This window comes from Rutilus rutilus, assembly GCF_951802725.1.
Source record: "Rutilus rutilus genome assembly, chromosome: 3".
Classification (NCBI taxonomy): domain Eukaryota; kingdom Metazoa; phylum Chordata; class Actinopteri; order Cypriniformes; family Leuciscidae; genus Rutilus; species Rutilus rutilus.
Window position 1 is genome coordinate 16,114,699 of NC_140211.1, and position 27,930 is coordinate 16,142,628.

Consider the following 27,930-nt stretch of genomic DNA (forward strand, 5'->3'; position numbering starts at 1 on the left):
CTTACTTTTTATACATAAACTATATTGACAAAAGTATTGGGATACCCGATCATTACACCAACAGGGACTGTAATGACATCGTATTCTAAATACATAGACATTAAAGGAATAGTTCACCCAAAAATGAAAATTCTGTCATTAATTACTCATCCTCATGCCGTTCCAAAACCGCAAGACTGTCATTCATCTTTCATTAAGATTTTTTTAATATGATCTTGAAATATGAGGTTCATTCTCCTGAGTAACGCAGCTTGTTTGAGCTTCAGCAAGAACCAATGAGGTTCATTCTCGTGTTACACAGCATGTTTGAGCTTCAGCAAGAACCAATGAGGTTCATTCTCGTGTTACGCAGCACATTTGAGCTTCAGCAAGAACCTATGAGGTTCATTCTCGTGTTACGCAGCACATTTGAGCTTCAGCAAGAACCTATGAGGTTCATTCTCGTGTTACGCAGCATGTTTGAGCTTCAGCAAGAACCAATGAGGTTCATTCTCGTGTTACGCAGCACGTTTGAGCTTCAGCAAGAACCTATGAGGTTAATTCTCGTGTTACGCAGCAAGTTTCAGCTTCCGCAAGAGGTTTGTTCTCGTGCGTCAAGCAGGATCGGTTGAGCTTCTGTTTATGTTCGCTGATCAATGTTTATATATGAATAAAAGCTTAAATTCAATCTGTTCATCGTGTAAAACGATCAAGTCATTTAAAAAAATTGGACTAAACTGCTCAATTCATATGGATTAGTTTTACAATCTCTTTATGAACTTTTTGAGGTGTCAAAGTGGTAGTTGTGTATATCAATGGAGGGACAGAAAGCTCTCAGATTTCATAAAAAAGATCTTTATCTGTGTTCCCGAAGATGAACGAAAGTCATACAGGTTTGGAACAACATGAGGGTGAGTAATTAATGACAGAATTTCCATTTTTGGGTGAACTAACCCTTTAATATGGAGTTGGTTCCAAATGTGTTCGATAAGGTTGAGGTCAAGTTCTTTCACACCAAACTCATCCAACTATGTCTTTATGGACCTTGCTTTGTGCACTAAGGCACAGTCATGCTGGAATAAAAAAAGGGCCATCCCCAAACTGTTCCCACAAAGTTGGAAGCATAGCCTTGTCCTAAATGTCTTGGTATTCTGAAGCATTAAGATTTTCCTCCAACCCCTCCATAACATTATCTCTCCTCCACCAAACTTGACTCGTCCATCATACTGCCAAACAGAGAGGCATGATTCATCACTCCATGAAACACGTTTCCACTGCTCCAGAATCCAGTGGCGGCGTGTTTAACACCACTCCATCAGACGCTTGGTGATGTGAGACTTGCATGCAGCTGCTCAGCCATGGAAACCCACTCCATGAAGCTCCCGACGCACCGTTTTTGTGCTAATATTAATGCCAGTGGAAGCTTGGAACTCTTCAGCTATGGAATCAGCATAGCGTTGGCGACTTTTTACGCACCATGCGCCTCAGCACTGACAGTACCACACTTGAATTCACTGAGTACTTCAGAACAACTAATTTTATTTACTTGTATGCAATGTTTGTAAATGCAGACTGCATGGCTAGGGGCTTGATTTTATACACCTGTGGCAATACATGTATTAAATAATTTTTACTTATTCAAATTTGTGGGCACGTTAGTGAGCTAGATATTTTTTTTGTCATATTTTTTTTGTCATATTTTTGTGCAATTTAATCTAATAATTAACTTTTTTATTCATTTTTAGTGCTGCCAAATCGATTAATCGTGATTGATTTATCGATTTGACAGCACTAAAAATAAATTAATCTCAGTCGTCACAATCGATATGTCAGCCCTTTTAATTTGACTTATTTTTTCAAATTTCTGGACTATTAATTCTTTCATATTAATGAACTAGATATTTACATGAATGAATTAATGTTTACTTATTTATTTTTTTATATTTGTGGGAACAGTTATAAACAAGATATTTACAAGTTTGATTAATTCATATTTACTTGTTATGTTGGCAAATAAATAAACCAGAAATTAGCATTTTTTTAAATTAGCCTAACTTTTACTTATTTTTTTATTCATATTTGTAAACAAGTTAAAGCAGCACTAGGTAACTTTTCAACCTTCATAATATATTTCCAAGACTCTTGTGATGGTACATCGACTTACAATAGGTTGAATGACACGTCTGCCATAGCCTGACGTGGTCTGTATAGTTTTTAATCGTACTTTTAAACTTCGGGGTTCGGGTAGTAACACCCGCGCACAGAAAGAACTACAAAATTCGACTGCTTTACGGCATAGGCTACCTCACTTCCCCCAACACGTCCTCACATGCTGTTGGACTTGTAAGTATATTGCTTATATTGTTTATCACTCGGACAAGCTTTCACTCGTTGGTGTGAGCTAAAAAGCACAGCGTTCTTGTTGATGGATTAGTAACTTAGACATCTTCGGAGGCTAGCTCAATGTTCGACGATTTGAAACGCGTTGTGTTTATTCCCCAATCGAACTCGTGTAACTGTCCGTCACACGTTTTACCGTCCACAGCATTACTTGATAGACAAAAATAGGACAAGAATGAGCATCAAACAGAAACAACCCGCTTACCCGTTCGAGGCGCACATACAATACATTATACAGACTGTGCCGAGTCAGTTAAACAGGGCGCGCGCAGCTCTTAAAGGGGCCACACCTTATTGCCACTCGTTACAGCTTCCATCCGACTGAACGGGGACCGATATAGAGCTGGTAAGTCCCGCCCCTTCCGTAAAACCCCGCTGGACCTCAAAGTTGAAAAACCGTCAATGCAAGTGAATGGGAGAAAATAATTATTTTCTGGTCCCGTTTGAATTGTGCCATGAATGTAAACATATGTTGTCTGTGAATTTTTTATATAATCTTTCATGTTACAAGTTTGACAGTATATGGTATGATTCGTCGGCTAGCAGTTGTGGAAAAGACATAACGAGAAAGACTACATGTCGCCTATGTGACGTCACCCCATAAAGTTGACTTACCCGTGGTTTTCACCAACCTCAACGATTTTGTCCTCTCCCTGAAAGAAGGCGGTGAAGTGCACCAAAGACACAGTCATGTTTAGCGGGATCCGTGAGCTAGAGCCGTGTGCTAGTGGTGATGACGTTTCAAACGCGTCGAAAGCAGCGAAGAGTTGTAGTCCACAAAGTGCTTTCACACAAAGTCTAACCGTATCAAACTTCTACCCGCTAAACTGTAGCATTCTTTACACGAAAAGTTCTATAAAAAATTCACAGACAACATATGTTCACATTCATGGCAAAATTCAAACGGGACCAGAAAATAATTATTTTCTCCCATTCACTTGCATTGACGGTTTTTCAACTTTGAGGTCCAGGGAGATTAGCGGAAGGGGCGGGACTTACCAGCTCTATACAGGGGGGAGGGAATCAGGCCGTGAGTGAAGAGACTGCTCTGCGTGTATTTACGACAGTAACGTTAAATACAAGTAGTCCACAGCGACTCTAGGGGTCGTTGTTTGACCAAAACGGAATTCTTACCTATAGTGGCTTTAAGGAACTAGATATTTACATTTTCTGAAGAAAATAATAATCGAAATAATAAAATAATCCAAATGTGAGTAGTGTTTACAGGCTCAAGTTAAAAGACCTTCGGTGCCTCAAAATTTGGTTACTACAATTGAATTTGAACTTACTTTGTGAGCGTTAAAAAAGTATGTTCTATATAGTATGAATGTAATCCGGACATACTACATCCGGCATGTTATCGTTATCATGTTACCTATACCAGCGTTGTCGTCTCCTGTGGCATCATGGGATAGTAAAGTGTCCATCGAATGCGCACTTCAGAATCTGTCCAGAAGTAGGTCATCCAGGAACTTTTCTCATACTGTTTTTCGAAAACTATGTATTCTGACATACTTCTCTGTTGGCAGTCTTTCGCAAACAATATAGTAGGGAAGTATTCGCTTTCGGATACAGCGCCTATCCCCAACTCTCTATATTGTCTGGTCTTTCCAGACAAGTAGATGATAAAACCGTTTGTTATGTAAATCCAATAGCCTAAAAAATGAATAGCGCACATTTGACAAGCCTCACAGTTTTAGATATCATTCATGTCCATGGCACAAATGGTGTGGAATGAGCACCGAACTTACTACTCTGGGTCAGAGGTTTGTTTAAATCAGTAACATGCAAGAGCAGTAGTAAATAATGGTTAAAAAAAAACTAAAAACTAATTGTGATTGTGAATATTGTTATTTATATTGTTTCATAATTTAAATAACTGTTTGAAACCATCTTGTATCTTACTGTGTATTAAACAATAAAAACTGTGACGGTTTTCTTTAGTTGGAGCACCTGTTCTCTGTAGCTAAATCTCTATATTCTTGTGTCACTTCGATTGAACAATGCTGACGATTTTCTGAAGCGTTTCTATTGAGATCTGTTTTGGGAAGAGACTGCAGAGTCATGTGATTTCTTTGAGGATGCAGTCATTACAATTAGCCGGGTAATGCTGCTAAACGGCATTGAAGCCTGGAGAGGGGAAGAGACTTGACCTTCATTTAAAAGGTGTGGAACGCCAATTAACCGGAGCACCCAAGCTTGGAGGATGAGGGCACTTGCCTCCACTTTCCCACGATTTTTCCCCGGATCACATTTTCAGCCGTTTTTTTTCATCTGACAAGATTATTTGATTGATTGATTGATAATTTGCATGTAAAAACAGTTTACACAATGACTCAATTTTCTGTCATTGTGATTAGCAACCTACAAATGATTAAAGCAATACACTAAGTGCAGATATATTTGTGTGCGTTTCAGGTTTTAGTGAGCAAAATACGCTTTTCCTGCTTTTCCTGCCTTCCCTTCCCGTACGCCCTCTCTCGCTCGATCTCTCTGAGCCTTGCCCTCATTAGGAAGTGTTTAGAAAGCTGCTGAAGTGAGAAATGGGCCCGCGAGAGCTCGTTGTCCTAATTAAACTTTGACAAGAAGAGTGACAAGAAGCAATGGAGGGGAAACAATGGCAACAGTGTCCGAGTATGAGCCCAAAGCTGGGAAAGTCTTTGTCCCGCCGAACAAAAGCATTTGTTTGCACGTATTCAACTCCACTCAACTTCACCAGGCCCAGGTGCAAAAACCAACTTCGTGATGAACATCAGAATGCATCACACCTTGGCCCATCTGATGCCCAGCCCGCCGTCGCTTCAAATCCATCCCTCCGCAAGCAGATCAAAGCCACTTTGTTACAATGTAAATATTCCTGGACAATTAATTCACACTCATTACCTCCAACGCCTGACATAAAGACACAGCCAATCGTTCTTTTCGGAACTGTGTGAGGCTTCTAAAGAATCTAAAACATTCCCAAACTTCCTAACTGCAGCTATTTCCAATGTTTGATCTCTTTAAACTTGTCTGAATCGTCATGTAAACGCATATCTGGAAAACAGCATGTTTTCTGTTTGAAAGACTGATTCACTGGCAGGTGGGACGAGAAAGTCTGTTTGTCATGGTAGGCGGAGAGCACACTTGCCCAAAAGGGGGAGGACCTTTAAAAGTTCTTATAAAGTGTGCTGGATGTAGAATCATGTTCAGTCAACAGTGATCTGTAATCTTCATCTCTATAGCACTTCGCTGCGACCGCACTGCAATGGCACAGAACGGGACTATAGAAAACGGGGTGACTCGAAACACGTCCCCTCCGCCTCTGCCTCAACCTGTGAAAATCCCTGAGATTAAACACACGAAGGTAAGAGTTTTTCATTGTAAAAATAAATAATAATTTTAGTCTGATTTGTGTGGTGCCTTTTCAAGGACATTTGTGAGAAACTTTAGGCCTTCTCTATTAAAAATGAAGGATTTTAGAGCCTGATGTCATTGAAGTTTTACAAAGAACTTTGTATAGTTTTTAGAAAACTGTACTGGTGAGTTAAAGACCCTAAAAAAACTATATATTATCTTCAAAGAGCCTTATTGCAACTACCCTATACAGTGACAATTATTTTTCATGAGGGATACAGTATCCCATGGTCATGTTTTGTCTTTAACCATGCAAGTCCTAATTCTAAAATAAGTCTTAACTGTAATTAGAACCACTGTTTTTGTTGTAGATTTTTATCAATAATGAATGGCACACGTCAATCAAAGGGAAGAAGTTTCCTACAATCAACCCTGCAACAGGTGTCAAAATCTGCGACGTCGAGGAGGCGGATAAAGTAAGACTAATTTGACTCATTAGATGTATAATTAAAAAAGTAATATGCATGTACAGTGAATTGGGAGTCATGCATATCTGTCATGTATTTATTAATTGCAATCATTCATATTAAAAATAAATTAGATTCACTCAATTTATTAAATCCCATTATTAAGCAAGGAATTCATATGCTTATTATATTGTTTTCAGGGTTTGTCAGATATGTTTACTATTAATGACTACTAATATCAGTTAAACTATGCATATGAGACTGATTTGAGAGTTTGTATTTATTTTGTAATTGCAGTTATTTTTTATAACTATGATTTTGGCAGCTGGTACACGATTAGTTATGTTGCATTTTTAAGAAGTTACTAGACTATTATGCAAATAAGTCTGGTTTAAGAATTATGAATATGATTATTTAACTGTAACCTATAATCATTTGGCAACATTGGCTGATTAAATCAGGTTACATTAAATGATTAAGTCATCTGCAGTTTCAACTTAGTAGACGTAATAAATAATGAACGATTTACCTTTAATCTGTTGTGTAGTTGTGGTGTATTCTAAAGTGGTGATAATTGTTCAGGCTGATGTGGATGAGGCGGTTAAAGCTGCCAGAGCGGCCGGGCAGAGAGGCTCGGAGTGGCGGCGGATGGACACCTCGAGCCGCGGGAGGTTATTGCACAGACTCGCGGACCTGCTGGAGCGAGAGCGCGCGGTGCTCGCGGTGAGTTCTGTTTTCTTCACGCGATTACAGTAGCCTAAATCTGCTCGCGCGCATGCGATGTAGACAGCGGCTGGGATTTCGATGTTATACACTTTTTAATTTTTTTTAATTTTTTTTTACATAAAGTGGAACTCTGCTAAACTTTCGCTGTATTTTCAATCCCACTATTTACTTTCAAGGCCAAATTTGCCAGATAGCGATATTGTGCGCTGTTAGTTAGTAGGCTATAGCATTGTGTCAACAGTGCAGAAATTAGCTAATATAACAGGCCTACACAAACAACAACTAGGCCTACTTTAAAATAAAACCCCACTAAATTAAGATACACTCATTTTTAGGGTGGAAAAAGACCAATCACTGTTTTATACAATATACACACAAACAAAATTACATTCAAGTCTCTTTATTTCATCGATCAGTCCTAAATTCGCTCGTGTCAACTCTTATTATAAATGGCCTCAGATCACTATCACAGCAATTCTTTGTCAGAATGAAGAGGCTTCATGTAAATAGGCTACATCAGTCAGAATAGAAACAGTTGAGCTAATTGAGCAGAATTAAATGTCTGCCCAGTTGAAAGAATTGTTGCATCTCTCATAAACAGCCGTGCTTATGGAACTTTACACTTGCTGCTTCATTGATGATAATGGCTGTGTTGTGTTTGTTTTGTGTCGATAGGCTGTCACGCCTGTCTGAATGCATTCATCAAACACTGCTGCAGGTGTGAGCATTGACACTGTGCTCTGATTTTCAAGTCTGGTCTATTAAAACATCAAAAAGTTTAGGATTTAGATGCCTTTGAGAAAACATATTTTTTCTATCAAAAACCGCCTTCTTCATCTTTGGACGCATTGTTGTTTCTATACAGTATCACAATGCTTGGGTTTTACATAATTAAAGCCTTGCTTGAGTTGGTTTTCACCCTGTTCTCCTGCCAGATCATATTAGGTACTGCATTTGTGAATGAAATTTTACAGATGTGTGTGAAGTAATGTTTTTAGATTGCATGTGATTGATAATTGCAAACATGTCCTGTGATTCTGGGATATAGCGCATTTCAATAACTCAGAGCTCTGCATAGGGAAATAAAGAACAGATTTAGAGATAAAGAGGTTAAAATTATCTCTTTCTTATACTGCGCTCCCTTGTCTATATTAAGCCATTTACAGTGCTTTTTGCGGTTGTACATTGAGCAAATGGGATGGATCAAATATACTCATGCATAAAGTTTTGTATGTTTCCCACGCAAACAGATTCTAAAAACTTTCTTTTTCTTGAGTATAGAAATTCAAAACACACCCAGCAATCTAAAATGATACATTTGTGAGGCTGTTAGTAGCTTGAGATGTCAGATTAATCATGCTTTATAACTGTAATTGTAATGTAATCTTTAACAAAATAAGTTTTTTTAGAAGCGTGCTTGGTAATCGATCCATTCCAGCACTGATGGTTCCCATATTACAACTGTCATGAGCAAGAAATCTGCCAATGACTTCAGCCGGAAACTTACTCACCTCCTTTTTTTCCTCTTGATGACATTGTTTATATTGTTAAAGGGCAGCAGAATTAATTTTTTGTGTTATTGTTTAATTTCTGGACCTTCAAAACTCCCCATGCGCATTCAAATCTTGGCATCCTCTGACGCACATTAAAAAGTAGTTTTGTATCAAATTTGTAGCTCTCGAAATGAGCCTGCTTTTTGACAATGGCCAATAAAAATGCCTATTTGAAACAGATTGCTAATAAAAATGATCATTTTATGCTTTTATGTTCTCAGAATTGGTTTGCAGTAGTTGAACCAAATACTTTTTTTGTTTCTAGACTCTAGAGTCAATGGACACTGGCAAACCCTTCCTGCATGCGTTCTTTGTCGATCTGGACGGCAGCATTAAAACCCTGAGGTATTACGCCGGCTGGACAGACAAGATTCATGGGAAAACCATGCCAGTCGGTGAGTGTTGATTATGCCAGTTGTAACTTATGTTTTTCGGTCAGCTGATTTATTGTGCTGTCGTGTGGGCCAGGCTTGAGCAAAATTCAAATTTTCTAATCATGAGAAAGAATTTGAATTAAATTGGTGACGCATGTAGAATCAGAATTCAAAGGGAAATGACAGGATGAGGATTTTTTATTATTATTTTACAGCAACTTGGCTGTTTCATTATGAATACTGTGGTCAATAGAGCTTTCAAGGAAATGAAGTGTTTTCCCACTGAAAACATAATGAAATATAATTAAATATTACAGAATATGTCTAAATGAAATACATTTTTATAAGTTGTATTTAAAAGATCAAATGTTTTATTTTATTTATTTCATTTTATTATGAAATCTATGTATTATTAAAAACTATACTTACAGCAGGTAATACACTACTGTACAAAAGTTTGTGGTCGGTAAGATTTTTGAAAGAAGTTTCTTATGCTCACCAAGGCTGACAATACATTCAAAAAGAGTATTGTGAATTATTACAATTTCAAATAATTGTTCTCAATTCAAATATATTGTAAAATATAATTTATTCCTGTGATGATAAAGCATCATTACTCAAGTCTTCAGTGTCACATGATCCTTCAGAAATCATTATAATTTGATGATTTGCTGCTCAAGAAACATTTCTTATTATTATCGATGTTGAAAACAGTTGTGCTGCTTCATATTTTTGTGGAAACTGTTATACTTTTTTTCCAGGGCTCTGTGATGAATACAATTTCAAAAGAACAACATTTATTTGAAATATAAATATTTTGTAACACGGTAAATGTCTTACTGACCCCAAATTATTTTTATTTTTATTAAATGTATTAGTTTATTTTTATTGGTAACTACTATTTCACATGCAAGTTTAATATGGATGGACAACTTTAAATAAGTAATTTGTAGGTTTTGCAGACTAATGGCAGACAGAGGGAGAGTCATTATTTACTATGAAATTACACACTGCAATTTTAAATTTGAATTGAAATTAGAATTCTGCTTCCTGTGTGCGACCGAATTCAAATTTGATTCAAATCGAGAAATTGAATTTCAATTTAAAAGGCATTCTAAATTCAACCGGTGTGGATATGATAAACACATCCAAGTCAGCCAGTGTTTCCTAATGTCCTCTTCCTCTTCATACTAGTGATGAGTTAATGAGCATGAAAGGGTTGATGGGTTCCCTTCAGCCCTGGGTGGTATGTCATCCCCCTCTCTAATTCTTCCCTTTCCCCCAGCATTCCTGCCACTCCAGGATACTCAATAGACAAAACATGCTTCCCTCCTTTCCCCCTGATTAGATTCAAATAAAGCGTTAAAAGACGAAAGCCCTGGCGCACAAAGGAAAAGGAAGAGGCTCTGATCCTAATCGCTGAGGTACGGCCGCTAGTGCCGCAGATGAGCTGGAGTTCAGGGAATCAGCGGCCAGATAGAATATCTCGCTCTTTTGAGGGCTGAAACACGGTGCGTGACTGAAGCCGCTTTGAATTTCCCCATTGATAACAGCTGCCAATTAGCATACGTCAACCGCCTACTGCCCAACTCAAGTGTTTATTTGGAAAAATGTGTTGTTTAGGGTTCATTGCATTAGCCGGATTAACTTGGTTTGTCGACGTGCCAATTAGAAGACCAGTCTGGCCAATTTGACATTTCCACCCGCAGACAGAGGTGGCTATCACTCCAGGCATGTTGCATTGGGTCCCAACTAGATAAAGATGCACACAAAATAAGCTTTTTCATGCATATATGATATTTGGACAGGTTAACCCTGTAAAGCCTGACATATGAGAAAAACTAAATAAAAAACTGATGCACATGTTTTTTTTTTGTTGAGAATCATATTAGATAGCATTTATGGCTCATATAGTATGATACAGGAAAATATGGTGTATATGGTAAATATGGACAATAGAATATGGTAAATATAAATCATACTTTAGAAGGAAAAAAACACAGGAATTATTATATTATAGGCCCAAACTAAGTAAAAAATATTCCATTTGGTGCAGTTGCTGATATTTACATGACCAAAAAGCTCAATTAAATTCTTAAACCTTGTCATCAATAAGCATTTTATAACTGTATGCAGAATACTTGCATAAATACATATACATATCAGTTGTCACTCTATATCTCCCAACAACCTGGTATTTAAAACTCATTGAAGGGAGCAAAACATATAATGCAATGCAATACAATGATGATTGAGAGATGAACAAATAAACATTCCTCAAAAACCTGATGTATCATATTTGATTCTCACATTTTAACATGATTTTTATAATAAAAAAATCATGTATGAATAATCAAGTAAGCCTAATTGGCTTCAGTCCAGTATGTTCATCTTGAAATATTACTAACAATTTGAAAAGTTATTCTTTATTAACTTAAAATAATACAAATCATTAAAGAATTCATAGCAAAAAGACCACAAGCTTCGAGATATTTTACAATTATACTACAATTTATACTAAATCATACTATGAACTATGAATCAGATGACAGAAGGCTTGCAGTAGATTGTGTACACGTTTTTTTTTTAAGCAAATTTTTGATCATGTTGATAATTTAGAGGCCTTAGAATTTTGCTTATCAAATATGATATGGTAGACTTTAGGGTTAAGCAATGGGCAACAGGATTTTCTATTTCATGGGTGTGGCAATTCAGTCCTGCTCCGCATAAATGCTTATCAAACATCAGATATGTTTTGATCGGTTGTTAATATGTCAGATTACAGTATTATTATTATTTTCGGTCCATACAAATGAATTAGTTCCTGCTGGAAAAGTCAGTGGGCGAGGCTTTGGAAACGTACAGTTTGCTGAAATAAACCCCTTAGATGCCATGTAAATTTAACCTTTGATAAGCAGCACTGTCGGATCAGTTGGCTGATCCCAGCCAGAGATGAGCATTGTGTGAGGGAGTCGTCAAGTCTGTAATCACCCCGACACATTGCAGCGTGGGGAAACACGAGAAGGTCAGGTCTCGGAGAGGCCGGCTGTGGTAGATTAACAGGCGTGGCTCCCACGTATCCATGCACAGATATATGAAATGTCATATATGTTCATGGGAGTTTCGTATCCTGGTGTCAGCAGCATGTCTGAGTTTGTTGTTGGGCTGTAGTTTTAATTGGAAGGCTTTCAATGTGTCTTATGAAGCTCACACTCTGTTCCAATATATATATATATATAAGCAATAAAAAAATTATAACCAACAACAAAAAAAAAGATTTCCCACTAAACTCATCAAAGTGTTTTCTGGGATTGCATATGTTTATTCAGCAAGGATGCTTTTAATTGACAAAAATTGACAGTAAAGACTTACTAAAAGATTTCTATTTCAAATCAGTGCTGTTCTTTTGAACTTTCCATTCATCAAAATAATCTTGGAAAAATGTATTAAGGTTTCCATAAACATATGAAGCAGCACAACTGTTTTAAAAATGTATAAGAATAAAAAAAATTCTTGAGCAGCAAATATTAGAATGATTTCTGAAGGATCATGTGACACTGAAGACCTGAGTATTGATGCTGATTCAGCTTTACATCACAGGAATAAATTACACTTTAAAATATATTCGGTAACACCTTACAATAAGTTTTGTTAGTTAACATTAGTTAACATGAACTAACAATGAACTGCACATATACAGCATTTATTAATCATTGTTTATGTAAATTTCAACATTTACTAATACTTTATTAACACCTTTTTTAACATTAGTTAATGCACTGTGAACTAACAATGAACAGCTGTATTTTTATGAACTAACGTTAACAAAGATGAACAAATACAGTAACAAATGGATTGCTCATGGTTAGGTCATGTTAGTTAATACATTAACTAATCTTAACTAATGAACGTTATTGTAAAGTGTGACAATATATTAAAATAGAAAACAGTTTGAAATTGTAATAATATGTCACTATTACTGTTTCTACTGTATTTTTTATCAAATAAAAACTTCTTTAATAAACATTAAAATATCTAACTGACCCTAAACTTTTGAAAAGTAGTGTACCTGCGAATGTGAATTTGTTCAAAAGATGGTACAGTATCGTGAGGATAATCCTGCTGCCTCTCACTGATATTGCCTTAAAATACTGTCTAAATAGGCAGCATACTAGGTTTTGGATCAGAGAGAATGACTCATTGTGAGTGTTTTAACAGGGTTTTAACAGAGGTGTTTGCTTTTATTTTTTTATCTTATGGCTAATAGCCGGACTCATGTTGTTCCAAACCTTTATTTTGATATTATTTCACTGAAAATCTTCCCCTTGCACTTCTGTTCACATAGAAAATAGCAGTGTACGTACATGATGGTGAGTAAATAATGTTTGAAAGAACTGTTCCCTTAATAATCAGTCGTTGTGCAATACTTAGCGAGGCCACTCGAATCTTTAACTGGATACACATTGGAACAAGGAAGTGGTAAATTGGCCAATCTTATGGCATTTTCCAACGGAAAGGTTCAAGTGCGAAGAGATGTGATAAAACAGCATTGCTACCTTACATTACCCCTGACTGGTTATCTGACTCCTGGGAGAGAGAGCAAAGGGAGAAGGAGACCAGTGAGGGCGAACAAAGGTGTGCATCCAAGCCAAGAGCAGATCTGCAGCGGGTTTGAACTGCTGCCCAGACTTCTCACACACCTCAGGCCTCTCTCGTTTCAACGTGTCTCCGGTGAAAGCAGAAGAAAAAAAAAGCAGCAGAACATATACACTCTTCCTGACCAGAGCTTTGTGTGGGCCATTGAAACCGTCGCTGTGTGTTTTTCCCAATCCTTTGTCTTTCATGTTTGGTTTTCGGTGGTCACATCCAAGAGCTTCCCAAGGAAACAATGATTGTATATCAAAGGGGAGCTTAGTGTGTTATAGTGTTTAGTGCCCCTTGACTTCCTTATTTCTTTTCTTCCCAACAGATGAAAACTTTGTGTGTTTTACCAAACATGAGCCCGTCGGTGTGTGTGGAGCAATTATTCCGGTGAGTTTGTGGCTATTTTCCATTATAGTTATTTTTTTTTATTTTTTTTTTGCGTGTGGATCAAATCGGGATGTTGTGGTACAGCCTGCTTTTTAATTGGTATATTTAGATATCTTTTTTTTTATTTTTTATTTGTATTATTATTTATTTATTTATTTATTTATTTATTTATTTATTTATTTATTTATGTATTTATATTTATTATTTATTTTAATTATTATATTTATTTATAGCAGACTTCTACCTGACAGTCAAAGGCCCTGTCCCAAAAGGCCACAAGTGCACATGAAGTGTGACATTTGGGACAGGACCAAAGTGGCATTACGTCATGAAAGTGCACTCGGAGGAAGATTGCGAGAAGGTGATGATACAAAGGGCAACTTTTTGAGCAATGTTGCTGGGCAATGTTGCCATCAACGGGCAACCAGGTGAGACACAGGGCCCACGAGCGATCTAAATTATCCAGAGGGAAATTTATTTCCCATTTTCAATGGGAAAGTGCCCAAGCAACAATCGCTCGGCAAGACTGCCCAGCAACATTGCTCAAAAAGCTTCGCCCATCACCTTTAGGGTTCCATTTGTGACAGGGCCAAAAACGTGAATTTGTCAAAACGGTGACGTCATGTGCATTACGTGTTCAGTCTATAGGCGTGTTGTTTTTCTTTATAAAGTGGCATCGCCAACTATTGGCCTGACAGCATAATACAGCATTTTTTGTCATTTTTGCAGATCCATGTGAACAGGGATTGTTTTGACAGCATTGTTGTCTGTACACAAAAAACGGAAAAGAAAAACTTTTCCGTTTTTAGTACATCACTGTCGTGTAAACATACCCATAATCTGTTCAAATGTTGTTTAATGCCATCACCCTAGCTCAGAGTAACTGTGATTGGTTGCGTTACATGTCAGTCAAACGTAGGGGCTGGGCGGTCCTTGGCCGATGAAAGCTACGATGAAGGTCTGCCGTCACTCTGAAGGTCTGGCTACGTAAGACTAAATCATGATTAGCTTGTAGTATGGCAAGTAAAATTGTCATAGTTTCCCCGGGACGGGAAGCTGTGTATCTTCAATGCTTGCAAAATGCACTTAATTTGTGAATTTGACAGTAAAATCAAATAAATAATAAAAAAAGAAACATACTCGATTCAACTCGAACATGGTTAAGAACATAAACACAGTAATCTCCTGTGAGTGTTGAATCACACATACATGATGGCTTTGTCGCAGCATTGTTTATATACTGTAGCCAACGCCTGTCTAGAGTCTTTCAGATGCATGTAAGGAAACACCTTGGATACAGATACACACTCTCACACACGGACGAATACAAATACACCACTCCCTCTCACAGACATCACACGAGACGAGCGTATTATGATCTCACGTGCCACTGAAGCTTATTAATGTTTATGAAAGCTTGCACGAGCATCAGCTCTCTGAAACCACGAGGCCTTGTTTTGTTTCCTTACTGTAAAAGAGCCTGTTTTCTCTCTTGACATATCTCTATCAGAGTTCTGCCGGATCTTTTGTGAAGCTCTAAATCCTCACTAATTCCAATGACAGAAAAGCACAGTGAACCTCAGTGAGGTATGAGATGAAAGTGTGATTTGACTCTCATATAAAGGGTAGAGAGTACAACAGTGGCCGCCCGCCTTTTTCAGCGGCTCTGGTTCCGAAGTATTTTCTTTCATTCATTTTTTACCATAGGGATTTTAAAATAGTCTTCGTTAAAGAGTTATAAGCCATGAACAGCTATGAGGTGAATCACAACACTACAAACTTTGATTTGAAGTATAAAAAAAATGGAAAATCGTACAAAAATACAAAGGTACAAGACTTTACTTAACGGCTTTAAGAACTACAATCCCATGAAGCATTGTGAGCAGCATAATCGATGGAGAAATATAAAACTACTTATTTACAAATGTTGATTACTGTATATAAAAGCAGTATTTTAAGTTTTTTGCAAAATGTTCATATATGCACTGTAAAAAATATTTTCAGAATTTATCACAACTTTTTATCTTTTGTCAAATAATTAATGTGGTTCAGATAACAGTATTTTGAGTTTCTATTTATTAGACCAATCTCCTTCATTGTATTAACTAAAAATTGTCATTTCAATGAACTCAAAATTTTAATTTACTTTTTTAAGTTTAACCAACAATATTTTTTTTTATAGTGTACAAACATTTCAGTATTTTGAGGGATCGACTCGATTACACCATTCGCAGTGCTTCGTGGGAGTGGGCGGAGCAATAAAGCTATTTTGGAGCGTGTTGCTTTTTTCGACTCTCTGATTGGTGTAATTGTCTGTACAGCATCACGAGTAATAGTTTTTCACCTGGAATTCTGCTGTTAAACACTATTTTTTACTGAGTGGTGGCTATAGGTGCTTGCTGTGGTGTTCTGAATGGTTGCTAGAGCGGGTGCATGTTGCACCCTAGCAACCACCTAGCAACCTATTGTAGACAAATTTATTCAGTGCTGTTTATAGTCACCTTATTTGAGGTCACACCCTAGCAACCACAGATAAAACCCTAACACCACGACAGTGAATTTAGTAACTTTGTGCAATTTTTAGACAAACAAAAAAGGTTTAATGAATACCATACAATAATAAGGGAAATCTTTCTTTCTGAAAATAATTATAGTTATCATAATTTAAAGGCTTGTTTGAAGATTCTCCTGGGTGGGTAATTCTTGACTAAATTAAGTTATTGTCATCGATGATACACCATATTTTCTCAAAAACGTACATATATCATTAATCAAATCAGGCCATCCAAGAATCTTAGTCCATCAATGACTGGCTTTTTATTGTTTTATGTTGCTTTGGAAACAAAGCACAAACTGTTGATAGACACTGGAGATTATATCATAAAGTCATTATTCATATTTGGGATTGATTTGGTGGTAATCAGAGAAAGCAAAGCTGGCAATTCAGAACAATGAGTCACTTAGAAAGAAAAATAAGAAAAGTGAAAATGCAATCCAGAGACATGTCTAATTGCCATGACAACATCCAAGAAGATGTAAAAAATAACAACTCTTTTCTGGTAAACAAGTGATTTGTGTACATATTTATGTAACTAATTTTACAGAGAACAGCAATTAGACTTGTTGGTGTGCTCTCATATTTAAAAACAACTGTGGCTCCTTCACTTCTGGCAGAAAATGTTCATGGGATGCTTTCTGCTTTTTCTTCTTCTTCTTTTAGCCTCCAAATTTATATAGCTTGTAGTAACAACCCATAATACTCTAGCAACCACATAGCAACCACTCAGAACCCAGTAGCAACCACCTGACATGTTTAAATCTTGTTTCAAAAAGCAATGCCGGTGCAATAGCAGTCAGGTGAAATCAAACTAGTGCAGCTGTGCTGATGTACATGTGTTTGTGTATTTAATTGTAATCTTCTTCTGCATTTATAGTGGAACTTCCCTCTGCTGATGTTTTCGTGGAAGATCGCGCCGGCTTTGGCCTGCGGGAACACGGTGGTCATTAAACCCGCTGAACAGACCCCGCTGACGGCTCTTCATGTTGGATCTCTCATAAAGGAGGTGAGGGTGCAGCGGAGGCTCATGGGATTTGTTTGGTTTGTTGGAGTTGATTTTATTAACATGGACACTGATGATTGATTGCATCAGCGTTGCCTTTCTTGCATCCCAGATTCTGTGGTTTGACTGTGCATGTTGCATAAACTTTGTAAGTCAGTGTTTCCCAACCAGGGCTTCATGATGGATCTGCTGGGGGATCGTGAGATTATGAGAGAAATGCCAAATTTAAGCTTGCCAGAGGTTTTTTTGCACCCCAATATATAATGACTAGTGCTGTCAAATTGATTAATCGCGATTAATTGCATCTAACATAAAGGTTTGTTTATATTTATATATGTGTAAATATAAATATAAATATAGTATACACACACAGACATATATATATATATAAATATAAAAATATATTGCCACTTTGGGTGTACAATAGTACATATGAAAGCGCTATATAAATACCTCATTCATTCATTTATTCATAATATATACACACATACAGTATATTATCTAAACACAAACTTATATGTTAGATGCTATTAATCACATCTAATCAATTTGACAGCACTAATAATGACTTTCTGGAATACTTGATTCTGATTGGTTGCGGCATTGAGCAAATCTTTTTGTGTAATTTGCTACACTGTAAAAAGTGATCAGTTGACTAAACTTAAAAAAAATTGAGGAAACACATTGCCTTAAAATTATTAAGTAAATAAACATGCTTATCGATAAAGTTAAGAAAATGTGGAATTGTCAAGTCCACATAACTTAATTTTTTCAATTAAGCATTAAGTTTAACTTAATAATTTTACGGAAACAAGTTTACTCAATTTTTTTAAGTAAGTGACCTGAACACTTTTTACTGTCTACTTTATATAAAATAAGATAATAAAATAATAAATAAATGACAACAAATACAATTATTAAATAAATACATAAATCATACTATAACTATATATGTGAGCAAGGACGAGGCAGAGAATCCAAATGCAAACACAACAGTTTATTAACAAAAACATAAACACAGATAATCCAAGAACAAGAGTAATCCAGAGAGAGCAGGCAGGAGAGCAACGACCGACAAACCACAACTGAAGCACAGAGGTTTAAATTGACAGGTTAATAAGGGGCTGACAAGGGACAGGTGTTGATGATTTGATGTAATGGGGACTAAGGAGGGTATCTATGGCGACATACAAGGTACAAGGCAAAACAGGAACCAAACACAGAAAGTGAACAGAAACAATGGAAACTAAGAATACACTTCAACATAAAAGTCCTTAAAAAAACACTAGACAGCACAAGGATCGTAAGAATAACACTATTGATTTCTTTCTTGGATTATTTGCTTATGGTTATTATATCCTCATAAGTCACTTTGGATATTTCGGTAACACTTTACAAAAAGGTTCCATTTAGTAACATTAGTTAAAGGGATACTCCACTTTAAAATGAAAATTCTGTCATCATATACTCATCCTCATGTTGTTTCAAACCTGTATGAATTTCTTTCTTCTGCTGAACAGAAAGGAAGATATTTAGAAGAATATCAGTAACCAGACAGTTTCTGGTCTCATTGACTTCCATAGTAGGAAGAAAATATACTATGGAAGTCAATGAGACCAGAAACTGTCTGGTTACTGATATTCTTCTAAATATCTTCCTTTCTGTTCAGCAGAAGAAAGAAATTCATACAGGTTTGAAACAACATGAGGGTGAGTATATGATGACAGAATTTTCATTTTAAAGTGGAGTATCCCTTTAACATGAACTAACAATGAACAATACTTCTACAGCATTAATTAATCTTAGTTAATGTTAATCTCAACATTTACTAATACATTTTTAAGATCAAATGTTGAATCTGATAACATTGGTTAATGTGCATATAGTTCATTGTTTGTTCGTGTTAGTTAATGCATTAAGTAACGTTAACAAATGAGAACTTAGTGTTACCGATATCATAGATTTAATTAAAAAAAATATTTACAGTAGTGTACATTTTAACTAAAAAGTGTTTATGTATTGAAAGTATTACGCTTTATTCTTATCTTATACACAAATTAAATTTATTGAGTAACATGAGTTATTCAATTTATTATATATGTTTATTGAAAGATTTGAACTTGAAAGTATTACAGAATGACTCCGCTGCATTGTGGGTCATGAGTTTTTGCTCTGTCTCTGTTTATACAAAACGCTCAAATTATCATGTTTAATTCTTCAAAGAGAGCAGGACTCATGAATTGCTGTAATGACATGGCCTAAAACTGCAGCTGCAAGCCTTCTGTCAACCGCCCCTCGCTTTCTATTCAAGCCCTCTGTATCTAAAGAAGAGCTGATTTATGTCTTCATCATTATGAATGAGATCAGTGTGGTTTAAAGTCCTCAAAAGAAAAGCGTCCCTTTGTGTACATCAACAGTCTTGCTGTCTCTGTCCCCATGGGAAGTTTTTTTTTACCTATTCATTTACCCTTCTTTAGTAGAAAGTATTAAGCCATATCACACAGTATTAAGCCTGTATGTTTTTGTACATAATAAAAATAAAGCCCTTTCTTTTCATCGCGTCAGGCTGGCTTTCCACCTGGAGTCGTGAATATCGTACCTGGGTTTGGATCTACGGCTGGAGCAGCAATCGCCAGTCATATGAACATTGACAAAGTGGCGTTCACAGGCTCTACAGAGGTGAGGAACTAATGGGGAAAAGCTCAGGCTAAATGATATTGCTCAAATGTTGCTTTTTCAGAGCTTGGTTTATTTGACCAAAATATATTTTAAATAAATGTGGTGAACGGTGCAGCTTAGGCAAATATATTTAACAAAACCTTCACATGCCAATGTGTTCTTCAAGGAGCAGGAAAATACATGTTCAATCTTAAAATACATTTTAGGTAAAGGCAAACTGTATTTTTAAAAATAGATTCTGGATAATATAAATATATGAAAAGTTCAGATGCAAAAGCCTCTAAGTGCCATCTGAAATTTTCTTCTAGAATGATCATTTTTATCATGCTTGTATATTTAAGTTCAGTAATTTCACTTAAATGACAATTAATAGGTAATTTGCATTGCCATTTAAGTGAAATTACTGAACTTAAATATACGAGCTTTATAAAAATGATCATTCTAGAAGAAAATTTCAGATGGCACTTAGAGGCTGTTGCATCTGAACTCTTCATATTTAGATTGAAAACATGCAATATATAAATTAATTACTGCAACTTATTACAAATATATTTATAAAGTGTATATTTATAAAGCAGTGTGCTTTATATGCTATATATTTCTATGTAAGATATATATCTTGGCAACACTTTACAATATCTCATTTGTTAACATTAGTTAATGCTTAAACCAACATGAACTAACTATGAGCAACATATTTTTTACAGTTTTTATTAAGTAAGGGATAATGTTAGAGCGAGGCGGTTGTTATAGCGAATACAACCCCGACAGGCTGATCAGGACCCCGACGCGAAGCGGAGGCTATTACATGGCTACCTAGTACCTACCAAATAAATCAATAATTTGGCACAAAATATTGATTTAAAAAGGGGTTTATTCAACCAAGCCATGTAATAACCTTTGTTAATGTTAGTTAATAAAATGTTCATGTTAGTTCACAGTGAATTAACTAATGTTAACAGATAGAACTTTTGATTTTAAAAATGTTGTTGAGATTAACATTAAGATTAATAAATGCTCTTGAAGTATTGTTCAATGTTAGTTCATGTTAGCCAATGTTAACAAATGGAACCATATTGTAAAGTGTTAACCGAATCTTAATGCAAGTTTTTATGTATTTTGAAATACATTTAAAAATATATATGAATATATATATATACAGTATATATATTATTTTGCTGTATGAATAACTTAAATTGCAGAGATTAAGAATTGAGATGATTTGTTTCACCTATGGAAAATGATCACCTCAAGTACTAATAAACCATTTAGTTGAAATATCAGTTCTATAGGATGAGATCGATGTGAGCTGAATCTCAGTGCTATATGAACGGTAGTATTTCAAAGCGCTGTGCTGTTTTGGTAGTTTCCCGTCATTATCTAAATGACAAACCAGATGATATTCATAAGTTACATACAACAGACCAGCTTACGGAAGCATCATTAGCAAGCGCCGGCTGCGCTCCCCGCTCTCCTTATTGTCATGTGCTGTGTTTGTGTTCAGGTGGGCCAGCTGATCAAAGCGGAGGCGGCCAAGAGCAACCTGAAAAGAGTGACTCTGGAGCTGGGGGGAAAAAACCCCTGCATTGTGTTTGCTGACTCAGACCGTGAGTGATGTGGTTTGCCAGATCTCACTGCTGAAACAATAATGATTGCACTGGGGAGGCTGGGAAAAACAGGGAATGGGAACGATGTGTGCAGTATGTTCCTAAATCAAGACGTACTGGTCTTCATTTCAAAGAGTGGAAAGTATTTAGACACTTAAGGGACACTTAAAAAAGTCTGAATTTCATTGCATTATAAAACAAAAAGTGTTTATTTTAAAGGAAAATAGTACACTTTTCAATCAAATTGCAAGTATTGTGTGTTTGTGGTGAATCACACTGAATCTTTATACCTCCATTAAAATCACCAGAACACCAGTTGATTGAAAGACACTGAGCAAAACTGATGAAGAAAAGTGATGTTAGTGCATCTAATGCAATGTCATTCAGACATTTTTAAGAGTGACAGTTTCTGTAGCTCAAACAGTCCAGCATGGCATTAGCAATTCCCAGGGGCTGATAGAATGAATGCCTTGAATCCAAGGTAAGCTGCTTTGGATAAAGGCATCTGCCAAACGCATGAATGTAAATGACTGACGTTTTAATTTTTAATAGAAGTTAATTGAACCTTTAGACAAAAAAGGTTTGCATATATGTTTTTTGTTTAGTATCTTATTTGATACATGGCTCATCTAGTATGATATAGTGAGAATATGGAGCTCATAGTTGAGGAAAAAAAACACCTCAATTTTATTCAGAGGCCCAAACTGAGCAAAAATATGCAATTTGGTGCAGATGTGGTTATGTATATGGCCAGATAGATGTAATTCTGATAGCTTTTAATGTAGGTCAGTGAGATCTTAATAACAGTATAACAGACTACTTACATAAAATGCTTATAAATATCAGTTATCACTCTGTATCTCCCATTATTATGTCTTAAGTTAATATTTAAATACTAAACTCTAGTTTTTATGCAGGGTCAAAACATATAGTGCAATGCAATAACAATGATGATCGAGAGATGAACGTTCCTCAAAAGCCTGATGTATCATATCTGATATGCACATTTTAACATGATTTTTCTATAAAAAAAGAATTATGTATGGATAATCAATTAAACCTGCTTCAGTCCAGTAAGTGTTCGTCTTGAAATATTTCTAATATAAAAGCTATTCTTACTTTTACTTTATAAAAATCGGTAAAGGTTTAACAGCAAAAAGATGTTTACAATAATTTTTACAATTATGCTGAAAGTCTTTTTACTTGCTAAAAAACTATGAACTATCAATCAGATGGCAGAAGTAGATAGTGTACAACAGTTTTTTCACCAAAATGTTGATCATGTTGATGATTTATATGATAGCTTTATGAGGGTTAAGTTGCCAAATACATATTGGACCAATGTACAGTACGATTAAAGTTCATTGAAGTGCATTTGATTGTGGTACAGTTATATTTCTGATGGGCTTTTTTTTTTTTGGCTAGAGTTTATTCAGCCCCAGTGATGTTGCAATACTGCAGACCACACATGCAGCTGTGAACTCTTTGCTGCTCTATTATTATGTATGTTCACATCTGCACACAAACCCAGATTTATGCCAATGCACAGCTCATTAAACTCCAGAAAGGGTGTAATGATATAATGCATTATGTTATCAAGTTTACAAATGAATCAAAGCATGAACATTGGCACGAGTACCAAACTGCTACGTAATGCACTGCAGCTTTGCGGAAAGAAACAAAGCATAAGGGCATGGGAAAATAACACAAGAAAAGGTTTTGTATAAATTGCACACTGATGAGTGTGTGTGTGTGTGTGTGTGTGTGTAGTGCAGTCGGCGGTGGAGGAGACGCAGAAGGGCGCGTTCTTCAACCAGGGTCAGGCGTGCACCGCTGCGTCACGTGTGTACGTGGAAGAGCAGGTTTATGATGAGTTTGTGCGTCTCAGTGTGGAAAGAGCCAAGAATATTGTGATTGGAGATCCTATGGAACCGCAAACCTCACACGGGCCGCAGGTGATCACTCAGTTTACTCACTAACTTGAACGCTTTTCTTCCTGTATTCAGGTTCTTTATGTGTTTCTGCTCTTCTGTCAGATTGACCAGCATCAGTTTGATAAGATCCTGGCGCTGGTGGACAGTGGGAAGAGGGACGGGGCGAAGCTGGAGTGTGGCGGCTGTGCAGTGGAAGACAGGGGTCTGTTCATCCATCCGACCATCTTCTCTGACATCAAAGACCACATGCGTATTGCCAAAGAAGAGGTACGACGCTCCTCTGTGCTCAGTGCTATAGTATGTGCACTATCATTTGTAAAGCATATAGAAAAACAGCTACATACATGGTGTAGATGTAATAGAATTTTTAATGTTAACGTATTTGGTCTTGGCGGACTTGATCTGCTACGCTGTTGCTGCAGAGAAAGTATGAACCTGCTACTGCTAACAGATACACAGACACCACAGATAGTGAGCATGTAAGATATGCTGCTGCTGCATAAATAGATGGAAATCCTGTAGCAGGTGGAGCTGGGGGAGGTGGAGGGTTTCAGAGGAACTCTGATAGTGCACTGCAGGACAGCAAACACTGAACCAGACTATTTAAATGTTGAGCAAGCAATCTCATTGGCTTCAGGATCAGCAGAGGCCAATCAGCTTGTATCATGCAGTAAAAATTTGACTGCATGTAAAGGACCGATCAGCCTGCGCCCTCAGGAGTTTCATGACTCAACTAGATATTGACATAACCTTAATTTTGAACTAACTATAGAGATCTTTAGTGCCCAGTTCAAAAGGGTTAATCTGGATTAGAATGATCTCGATTTGGAAATAGTTTTGTGACGGTTTTTCAAAGCAAAATAGGATTGTATCACGCTGATCCAGATACACAGTTATTTTTATTTATTTTGATTACCAAATCTGGATTACCAGTGCTCAAAATGGGGTTACATTTCACAATGTAGGCTGCTAGCTATGTAACGAACAATGGGTTTAAGAGTCGATGTGGGGTTACTTTAAGTGTTTTATTTAAAGAGAAAGAAAACAACATAAACAAACAAACATCGCCTTCCATTTTCAGTTTCCTTTAAACAATCAGAGCGCTACAGAGGCACTAAAGGGACGATGGGAAAAAAAATGTTGATGGAAAAAAAAAAAAAAAATGGGAGAAAAATATGTATTTTAATCCTTTTGCGTTCTCTCACAAAAGTTTTGTGTTCCCTAAAGAAATAATGTGCGTTAATTCGCAAAGAACTCAAGTTTTGAGAGTGAATGCAAAGTTTTTTGGGTAACGCAAAACATTTCCGAGAGAACGCTAAAGCATTAAAATGAATTTTTCCTCCCATCTAATATTTTTCCTCCCATCACCATGTCCATTGATGTAATTATATACAGTGATAAAAAAACTTAAAATTAAATAATATTTGGGTTCGATATTGACAGCTGTTTGGGGGATTATTTTATGGTGCCAAAATCTCTTTTTTTACTTTACTGTACTGAAAGGCTAGTAGCCTAATGTCTACTTCTAATTTATTAATTTAATAGCTAAACTAATTAAATGTGTATATATGTATGTATATGTGTATATATATATATATATAACATGATACAAATGTTGTAGTTTCTGACCATTTTAAAAGTTATTACATTTTTGTTCCTGAAATCCACCCTTCTACTGGGATCAGGATAATCCGTTTTTTTAAATCAGTTAACTTTTTAGTCTTACTAAAAATTTTGATCAACACAATCTGATGATTTTGATCCAGATCAAAACCAAGATTGGATTGTGACCTAATCAGATTTCATCATTTTTTCTTTTCTTTTGAACAACCCATTTTCAAGATTTGATCTTATCCGATCAGACTGCTTTTGAACAACTGGGCCCAGGAGACAGGATTCTAAATGTCCTATAGTGCCACCTGCTGGATGATTGTGGCATTAAAGACCAGTGATCAGTGTCTGTCCTCAGATGGCCTGATCAAATCAAATAAATACAGTATCCATATTTGAAAAAAAAAAAAAAAAAAATTTTTGTTTTATAATTGTATAAATTATAATTACATTTTTTGTTGTTTTTTTCCAAAGTGAAATATGTTTGCATTTAAACACACATATACTGTATATACAATATATATATATATAGTCAGGATGGTAAAAGAGGAGGAATCTCATGCTGGAATAACAGTGATTTATTGATTATCAAAGGCACACAAAATAGGGAGGAATTGTGAGGCCAGAGTCAAAAAGGGGAACAGGAAAGATTCCAGCCATTGGCTGCATCCAAAAACTGATAAATGCTACCGTCGAAGGACTCATTTAGAGGTCGGAAGGCACGTCCGAATGCAATGTTAGTTTCACTTCCTGTCTCCTGAGATACCTTCATCTGATCGATTTTTGAAGGCAGCATAGATGTATCCTTCATCGCCTTTGATATCCCAGAATCCTACGCTTTTCCAGTCAGTCACAGTTGAGCTAGAAAAATAAAGATCTGAAAATTGCGGCTGGTCGTCAGTTTGTGTGTAAATGTACATTTTTGATCAATGATTCACTGATGTCATTTCTAGCGAGAAGTTACTTTTGTAGTCATTAAATATTCACTTAGTTTTCACCAAAGCTCGCTCTATTTTGCTGTAGATCATTAAACCATTACACTGCCTCAGAATTCTGTACAAAATCAGTTTCACAAGGAACCTTCGCGAGCAAACGCTGCCTGCAAAGTCATTTGCTGATAGGGCAGCAAGGAAACAAGGCAGTTGCCTACGTTTTCGGATGCAGCCATTTTCAAGCTCACTGATGATTGATGAACACCTGGGGACGTAGAGGTAGGGAACTGGCAGTGGAAGCTGGAATCTTGGGGCTGGTGTGCAGGGAAGATCCAAAAGGGAGCAGGAAGGCTAAACAAGAAGAATGGGATCCAGCAGCCAAAGCAGACAGGGGAGTTGGGGAGCAAAACAGAAGGGGAGGAGAAAAAACTAAACTAACCAGACGGGAGCTCAAAAACAAGGCTAGAAAAATGGGAAAAAATAAAATCACCAAATCTCAAAAACTTCAGATAAATGGCAGGAAGACAAGATCAAGGTAAACTCAGCGACGCAGAGAATCGATCTGGGATAAGACTGAATACAAGAGGGGAATATAAAGGGTGACAAATGAACTAAAGCAGGTGCGAGCCATAATGAGATAACAAGATGGGCAGAGTAACAGTAGACGATAGAGCACATGGCATGACAACACAAACACCAGGGGCCTGTACCATGATGGTAGTTGAACAAACTCAGGGTTACAGGATTAGTTTTGAGTTGACCAAACCAAACCAATCCAACCAGGCTTTGTTGGTACCATGATGCTGATCATCAACTTTCTCTGTCAACTCAGGCTTTGATCCTGAGTTCAGGAGTTTAGATATGACATCAGTAGCGAACAGCCAATCACATGCTGAGAAAGAGTGAAACTGTGATTCATTTCTCGCGAGAGAAGCAGCACGATTCACTGAATATTACGAGATTGAAAAATATTAAGAATTTAAACAAATTTACACAGCAAGAAGAAAATAGCTGTCAATGAAAGAGGACAACTAAACGAAAAAGTCTTTCTTTATCAGTGCAAGTAAAAGTTGTGAAGTTAATTTGTACAGTTGATAAAGGTATAGAGAGAATTGAACATTTAAGCTCACATGTAGTCATTTTATAGCTTTATCTATTGATTCTAAAGCACATTTATATTACATTTATATATTTATTCATTTAAACTGTGCGTAATAATAATTGATCAACTAAAATTGTACATGTGTGATGGATTAAGGGTATAATAATTACATAAATAATATCTAAATCATATACAATTATTATTCTAAATAAGCTTCAGTAAAAGCCAGATGATTTTGTCTTTAAAAATTATTTGCTATGTAGTGAACTTTCATTTGGAGTAGAAACAGGTGGAGTGACTTTATCGCATCAGACATGTCACTTTGCTCACAGCTGATTGGTCCAAGTTCGGTTTGCAACCTCTAACCTGGAACATAACCTGCCCCGGACCAGGTTAGCCGTGGAGCATAAGTTACTATGGCGATGAACACTGCTAAAAGCCAAACCACTTTCATGGTGCCTAAAACCCAGGATTGGCGCAAACTAAACTGAAACATAGCTGGCTAGCCACCTAAACCGGCTTCATGGTATAGCCTGGTGTCAGCCATATGGTTCAGACAAACACAACACAAACAAACCCTGAGCTGATCAGACCGGCACCCATATAATGTTTAAATATAAATATATTTCACTTTCAATT

The 27,930-nt window shown here is 36.5% G+C and overlaps 1 protein-coding gene across 1 annotated transcript in view; it reads left to right on the forward strand.

The window, feature by feature from the left end:
* The first annotated feature begins 2,291 nt into the window (after positions 1 to 2,291).
* Positions 2,292 to 27,930, forward strand: part of aldh1a3 (aldehyde dehydrogenase 1 family, member A3) — a 28,912-nt gene continuing 3,273 nt past the window's right edge. The window contains exons 1-11 of the mRNA XM_084405552.1: positions 2,292 to 2,322; positions 5,604 to 5,725; positions 6,087 to 6,191; positions 6,765 to 6,905; positions 8,727 to 8,856; positions 13,805 to 13,866; positions 17,301 to 17,429; positions 19,992 to 20,105; positions 21,610 to 21,712; positions 23,483 to 23,667; positions 23,749 to 23,913. Coding sequence (XP_084261678.1) covers positions 5,627 to 5,725; positions 6,087 to 6,191; positions 6,765 to 6,905; positions 8,727 to 8,856; positions 13,805 to 13,866; positions 17,301 to 17,429; positions 19,992 to 20,105; positions 21,610 to 21,712; positions 23,483 to 23,667; positions 23,749 to 23,913 — 1,233 coding nt within the window. The 5' untranslated portion in view covers positions 2,292 to 2,322; positions 5,604 to 5,626. The remainder of the gene's footprint in view (positions 2,323 to 5,603; positions 5,726 to 6,086; positions 6,192 to 6,764; positions 6,906 to 8,726; positions 8,857 to 13,804; positions 13,867 to 17,300; positions 17,430 to 19,991; positions 20,106 to 21,609; positions 21,713 to 23,482; positions 23,668 to 23,748; positions 23,914 to 27,930) is intronic.